The sequence below is a fragment of the Cryptotermes secundus genome, unplaced genomic scaffold (genome assembly GCF_002891405.2).
Source record: "Cryptotermes secundus unplaced genomic scaffold, Csec_1.0 scaffold367, whole genome shotgun sequence".
Taxonomy (NCBI): domain Eukaryota; kingdom Metazoa; phylum Arthropoda; class Insecta; order Blattodea; family Kalotermitidae; genus Cryptotermes; species Cryptotermes secundus.
In genome coordinates this window covers 864790-872177 of record NW_019731266.1, presented here as the reverse complement: position 1 = coordinate 872177, position 7388 = coordinate 864790, and the positions used below count along the sequence as shown (strand labels likewise).

Below are 7388 nucleotides of genomic sequence, written 5' to 3'. Positions count from 1 at the left end.
AAATACTTATTCATTACTCAATATATAAAAACTGTTATTATTTAGAACATCATTTGGAAACATTATTCTTAGCACAACCCAAGTGAATTAATAAAATCAGTATATTTCCGTACATTTAAACCTTTCGTGCAACCAACAGCAACTAACTGATTTCCAGGAATGTAATGTACTGACAATTCCTTTGATTCAGCGCTCTCTCTTACAGAATGAACCCTTATGTCAATATGTTTTGTTTGGTCGTTATTGNAATCCTATCAATAATTATTGATAGGATTTTTTGCTATACCTAAAGCACCACGATTATAAAAAAAATAGGAATAGTGATTTCCTTGTTAAATATTTCAAACCATAATTTTCTCAAGAAAATGGCTTCTTTCGCGGTCTCTGATAACGCCATATATTCTGCTTCTGTGGTTGACAAAGCTACAGTCCTTTGTTTTTTACATCGCCAACTGACTGCTGCTCCTGATAGTTTGAACACAGATCCACTAAAGGAAAATTATAGAGAATGATGGCTCTGGCTTTCTTGTCCTTTTGTTTCTTGAGGGATGCGGGAGTTGTATCTTCTGCAGCATATCCACTGACTGCTGCCCACACAGTTTCAATCACTAGAACATTTTGAATATCAAAGCACCATTCTCTATAATTTTCCCGTCCTTTGAGCTTATCAGTATTCACGCAGGGCTTTGAAGTGGCCATGATGAAACTTTTCTCTTTGTCTTGGTGGCGGTGTCAGTCCAAGGGATCACTTTTAAATAACACTTTCATTTTTTACTATTTATACTTATCAATAATACGATCCTGGGCCCATAAGCTGTTATTTTCTCTTCTACGTGGAGACTACGGAGACTGCTGTTTGCGTTTCAGAGTGCAATTTTATCAATTACTGCTTTTATTTTTATTAGCTTTTCCATCTGCCGTCCATATTTTATCTTTCCCCGGAATGAGTATTATATTTCTGCGGAAAGGGATTTTCTGTAATTTGCAGGCATGGTAGAGGAATGAATGTCGGTTATACGAGTATTGTGAAGGATTGACAGGGATACAGATGTATGTGTCACTGATTTTAATTTATGCATTTGACAAGAGGGATGTTGGCATAAGAAAGATATGACGTTGGTCTGACTTTTGTACAATTTCCTCTGTTATGTTTAAATTCATTATAATTATTGTCATTTTTTTAACACATCTGTGGTGTAGTGGTCAGAGTTCCTGGCTTCAGATCCAGAGTTCCGCGTTCGATTCACGGCGCTACCAGATTTTCTGCTAAGTAGTGGGGCTGGAACGGGGTCCACTCAGCCTCGTGAGGATAATTGAGGAGCGATTTCAAGGAAAAAGCGGCTCCGATCTAGAGACCCGAGATTAACGGCCGCGGGGATTCGTTGCGCTGACCACGCGACACCCTTTATCCGCTAAAGTTGGCACTATTTTTTTAGTGCTAGTGGGGTGGGACTAAGTCCCTTGTACTCCTGTCACTGCTGGCCTATTGTACCAGCCCCAGATGATAGGTGAGGATGATTGTGGAGCAATTGGTGGAATGAAGATTGGCAAGGGAAACCGAAGTACTAGGAGAAAACCTGCCCCAGCGCCACTTGACCAGAACCGGGACCGAACCCGGGCAGCTGCGATGGGAAGCCAGCGACTAACCGCTTGAGCTATGGCGCGGCCAAGTTGGCACTAACTTCGTCGACAAGCGGCGGTCGCTCAATCGGTATAGTTCGCTTACGGACGAAAACCACGGAGTTTTTTTTTATTGTTTTGTAACTGGTTTTATTATTTGTGTATTTGTGGAATATTTAACAACTTCTGCAGCTCTGACTATATGACATCTAATGGTTGTAACGAACTAGAAAGGATGTTGACGGAAACGGTCTCAGCCGAATTTTAGGCGCTATTCCGGCATTTGCCCGGATGCGGGCTGGAAAATCAAGAATACCTGTGAGGAAATCCGGTCTCTAGACCAATGCCTGATTTTGGAAGCTTCCAAATGCAATACAAGAATGCTGACAGCTCGATAAAGACAGCGTGTCCTTGTCGTAGTCGTCGTCGTCGTCGTCGTTGTTGTTGTTAAGAGTCCCGGGTATTTTTATTAATTTACTGGACATGAGTTAAATTACTGGAGTTTAATTCTCGACAGGGGCAGTGATGTTAGTCTTGGCCACGACACACAAACCGACTCCATGTCCAGTCCAGAGAGCACTAGCATTTTGCTTTGTGTTGAAACAACCACAGCATGAAGACATTCTGCATGAAGCGTCGACATGTATTTTGGCACATAGATAATCGCTTGATCATCACCATTAAAAATGTTTGCTTCAATTATATTTTCGAATAAGGACCACAATAAAGGATATCCTTCTTTGGTCATTAAAGTAAGAAGTGTAGAAATGCGCCATTTCAAGCTATTCCCAAGAAATTTCTACTGGATCATTTAAAATGGAACAGAGATTATTTCGACTGTTAACAGTAGTTAGGTAACCGAGGCAATTGATATCCAGCAAATGTTATTGAATTTATAATGGATTTTGAAGCAAATAGCATTGGTTTTGATGCTGTTAAATGTTTAACGTGATTTTCTGTCTCTAATCTTTACGGCTCTATTTAAATATTTTCTGTGGTGTGACAAGTTAGATGAACTATTTTACGGAACTCATTATAATGATTTCCGTAAAATAGTTCATCTAACTTGTCACGTACTTATTTTGAACTCATTGTGAAACATAATGGGATAATGTGACTCGTACAAAAAATTATGCTGGGTATAATTTATCAACTGAAGGTCATATACGGAAATTTTTAATTATGGGCTCTATCGTCAGGTGATTAAAAGCACGACGTATATTGCCTTTGCTAGATCCGGTGTTACATGTGAGTCCCTGATCGGATTGGCCTTTCTGCAGCTGACGCTTTTTTGTCATGTTTTCCACACACTTAGCTTGCACGGTTATACTGAGAATTTCTCTGTCAAATTTTCGACACTGTATTGGTCGATTTCTTGAAGTCTCGGCTGAAGGTTCTGAATTTTACCTATAGATGGATAATATGTTGACGTGGGCCTGTCATAATGCTGCACTCTGACGACGGGTGATGTAATTGCTTCATTTACACAACGTGCTCTGTTTAGATGCACTAGCAAGGTTCTCGTGGGTTTATGGAAGAGGCGTGGTTAGAACAACGCGAAAAGTGCTATGAAATCGTATTCGAACGCCGTGTATGACCAATTTATGACTTAAGATCTAGTTGAATGAATCAATTGTAGCAAACCAAAGACACACTGTTATGAATCGAACTTTATTGTACTTGTTTCGATAAAATTGTTATAATTTCGATCTGTAGTGAACATACAAGAAATTGTGTAGAAATACATGGTGCATAGTTTAACGAAGAGGCGGAAATTTATTTTTCACTGAGTAATGTAAATAAATTTGTGAAAGTATGAATTATGAAATATGTGAACCTGGTATATAGATGAATATTTACAGATACACATTTCAATACGATAGTTACAGCAGTACCGTAAAACGTGCCAGTATATGACAGCCTGACCACGAGCAGCGCCGTATTTTCTCGTAAGCATGTGCTCAGTGCCCGAAATTACGTGATGTCGTGAATTTGGAGCCGACTAGCGCGTAGTGTGCCTGTACGGTCGAATGTTAATGACAATTTCGAACTAGTGCGTCGACGCCAAAATAAAGAGCTGCTAAAAGTGTGTGTGCCATGTTGGAGTACGAGGGGCCTTCATTGATCAGCAAGCAGCTGGGGCTGGCTGGCAGGAAGCGAGTGTCTGCCGGGGTGCAGTGAGTGCTCAGCTTGCGTCCAGTGATGTGGTATACTCCGTGACGAGGCGACAGTATAACAGTGTATAATGGTGGCGAGTGGGAAGGCAGGAAGATGTCCCGGGATCAGTACGGGGCCTCCACACTGAGTAGTGCGGGCGGGAACCGGTCGCCTCGAAGTGTCAGACGAGTCGGGGAGTTGCCGACCGTGGACCGATCCCCGTCACGCAGTTACCCCAGTCCGTTAGGCCGTAAGAGCGGCAGAACCAATCGTTCGGGCAACACCTCCCCGGACCAGCATGTGGGGTATTCTTCATATGCTATGGGGTCCCCTTACTACGTGCGCGAGGACGATCTAGGGAGCCCGGTCATGATGGACGAACGAGGGCGTTCCGCAGGGACGGGTGGCGGGCACCACCGGTCGCGAAGTGCGAGCAGGCCTCCTATGAGCACCACCAACCCCATGCCGACGCGCTACCAATCTTTGGATCGAGCCTCGGGCATGATAGGGGAAGGGCATGAACGCGAGTTCGTCCCCATCAGAGAGCCAAGGGAACGATCCCTGGACCGTAGTGCGGTGCGTGACAGGTACCTGGAGGACGAGTTATACGGCTCCAGGTCGGCGAGACAGTCTCCAAACCCTCACTTGATGACTTCGGGCGTGAGGGACACCAGCGGCATGTATATCGATGAGTTACAGTCGACGAACAACGACTTGCAGCGCGAACTGGCCAAGTTCAAGAAGGAGCTCGAACTCACGAACCAGAAGCTGGGTTCCAGCATGCACAGCATCAAGACCTTCTGGAGCCCGGAGCTCAAGAAGGAACGAGCCCTGCGCAAGGAGGAGTCCGCCAAGTACAGCCTCATCAACGACCAGTTGAAGCTCCTCAATTCGGAGAACCAGGTATGACATCCTGAAGCTCTTAGTGACGTTGGTTATTGTGGTTGACGAGCTGACGCTTGCGGAAACATTCGGCCTCTTTTTCGCTGTAACGTTCCGAAGGACACTAAACAGATGTAGACCTATGTCTCTGCAGGAGACAGTGAATCTGTTCTTAGTGACTCGAATAAGCCGCCACATGTGGACTAGTCGTAGAATATGCGTAGACTAATAGGATATTGAAAAAATGATTTATCAGGAAAGAAAGGAAATGTAAAGTTGGCGTTGTGCTAGATTAAGCACCACGCCATGAAGACGTATTGGGGAGTAGAGGTATTGTTTCAGACATTCTCAATCCCAGCACTAGATTAAGGTAAGTTTTCCAGAGTCACGTCCCTCCTGATTTGCCCCTGGGGGAGAAGAGCCCTGGTCTCTCTTATGGTATGGCTGTGTTGGTCTCAAAGTCGGTGTGGACACTGTGCAGAAAAGTAAGGTTTCCGGGAATCGAACCCCCATTTCTCGGTCTTTTGGCCAGTCACTATACTGACTAGCAAATATGAATATGTGAATTTATCACCATATGTTCAGGGGGGGAGTGCATACGCGGATCCCCCTCCAGCTCGTAACGTGAATCTAGTGGCAGACACATCTGCCATCTGCCCTTTGAATCATCTGAGAGCAATGTGGCCATGTCTCGACACAGAACTTGCCAGATTTGCTGCGAATTTTAATAGGACATACAGAGCTCAGGTACGGTAACTGTAAGGCTATTGTACTGTCTCCGAAACGGGAGACAATAGCCGGAGGGCCGAATTCAAAGGCTGGGAGTTTTATGCTGAGCCGGAAAGAGGTCGACGAATTTTTTTAAATAAGCGAAATAAATGTTTACTGCTGCAAAAATTACGTGAGCTAAGTTTCTTACGTTACTGTGAGAAGGTCCGTTGCAACATTACATGCGAACTTATAAAACAATACATCGAACTAACTAACTAACTAACTAACTAACTCACTCCGTGGTGCTGAACCTTTGTTTAGAAGCTGCGAGTAGCTCAGCCACTCAGTAATTTTCAAACGTTTTATGGAATCTGAAATTTCAATACCGTGTTCACAAGAGCCATTGACCGGTTCCTATCCTGAGTTAATTTTTTTTTGTGTTGAAATTGTAAGCATGTTTTCACACTACCTCCGCCGGCCGAGTATATAGCTCTGACGGGCCGTAGTTTCCACACCCCTGATCTAAAAGTCTGTGTGTATATGTGTGTCTCGCTTCACTGGTAGACAACCTAACGGGAAAATAAAGTTCCGTATTCGTTAAGGCGCGTCCACATTACTCGCGCTCGTGCTCGCCAGGCTTGTGCTCGTCAGGAGACTCGTCTGGCTTTTACTTGTGCTCGTAAATCTTCGTCCACACTACTTCAGTTGCTCGCCAGGTTTCGGCGCGTGAGGATCCGTATATTTACTCGTAGTGTGTATATGATGTAGTCGTATTTTAATTTATTGGATATAGTTTTTAAATTAAAAAATTTAAATTTGCTTGTCTCGTAACTTGTCACGGCCCGGGTTCGATCTCGGGTCTGGTCGGATTTGTCGTGGACAAAGTGGCGCTGGGGAAGATTTTCTCCGAGTTTTGGNACCAGTTTCTACCGCTAACATACGTAAAGACAGAATAACAAGCCTTTGTCTTTTACATAGCGATGAACGTTATTGGCCTATCATCCTCATCNTGTTTTCACACTACCTCCGCCGGCCGAGTATATAGCTCTGACGGGCCGTAGTTTCCACACCCCTGATCTAAAAGTCTGTGTGTATATGTGTGTCTCGCTTCACTGGTAGACAACCTAACGGGAAAATAAAGTTCCGTATTCGTTAAGGCGCGTCCACATTACTCGTGCTCGTGCTCGCCAGGCTTGTGCTCGTCGGGAGACTCGTCTGGCTTTTACTTGTGCTCGTAAATCTTCGTCCACACTACTTCAGTTGCTCGCCAGGTTTCGGCGCGTGAGGATCCGTATATTTACTCGTAGTGTGTATATGATGTAGTCGTATTTTAATTTATTGGATATAGTTTTTAAATTAAAAAATTTAAATTTGCTTGTCTCGTAACTTGTCACGGCCCGGGTTCGATCTCGGGTCTGGTCGGATTTGTCGTGGACAAAGTGGCGCTGGGGAAGATTTTCTCCGAGTTTTGGGGTTTCCCCTGCCAATCTTCATTCCACCAAATTCTGCATCATCACAGTCACCCGGGGCATGTACAATAGGCCAATCAGTGGCCGCCGTGCCGAGTGGACCCAGCCACTAAGCGAATTAGAAAAAATAAAAAATGTTATATATAGAGTGTATCCAATGGGTGCCAGGGGTAAAGCGTCCGGGGCGTGAAGCTGATCACTCACCTCCATCTAGTGCCGACGTCAAGCAAGTGGAGCTGCATATCCACGCCCACTTTTGTTTTTATGGCACAGTGTTTAATCAATTAAGCACAGGGAAAATTTAACCCACCCCATTTTTTTNGGAGCGTAGGGCCGATTTCTCAGTTTCATGATCATTTTACAGACGGCAGGAATCCTTGGATGAGTGATCAGCTCGTCGCAAGGCCGCTACCTACATACATAACAACACAAACACAAAATAAACGCAAACACACACACCAAACATCCATGTCTTGTGTGGGATTCGAACCCACGATCCCGGTTTCCAAGAGAGCGAAGACAGTACATGCCTTAGATCGCTCGGCTACC

At 44.4% G+C, this 7388-nt stretch overlaps 1 protein-coding gene across 4 annotated transcripts in view; it reads left to right on the top strand.

Moving 5' to 3' along the window:
- Positions 1 to 3212: 3212 nt before the first annotated feature.
- Positions 3213 to 7388, top strand: part of LOC111866763 (trichohyalin) — a 152626-nt gene continuing 148450 nt past the window's right edge. For all 4 annotated transcript variants that reach the window (XM_033752399.1, XM_033752398.1, XM_023856006.2 and 1 more), the window contains exon 1: positions 3213 to 4680. In XM_033752399.1, the coding sequence (XP_033608290.1) occupies positions 3892 to 4680 (789 nt within the window). In that variant the 5' untranslated portion in view covers positions 3213 to 3891. The remainder of the gene's footprint in view (positions 4681 to 7388) is intronic.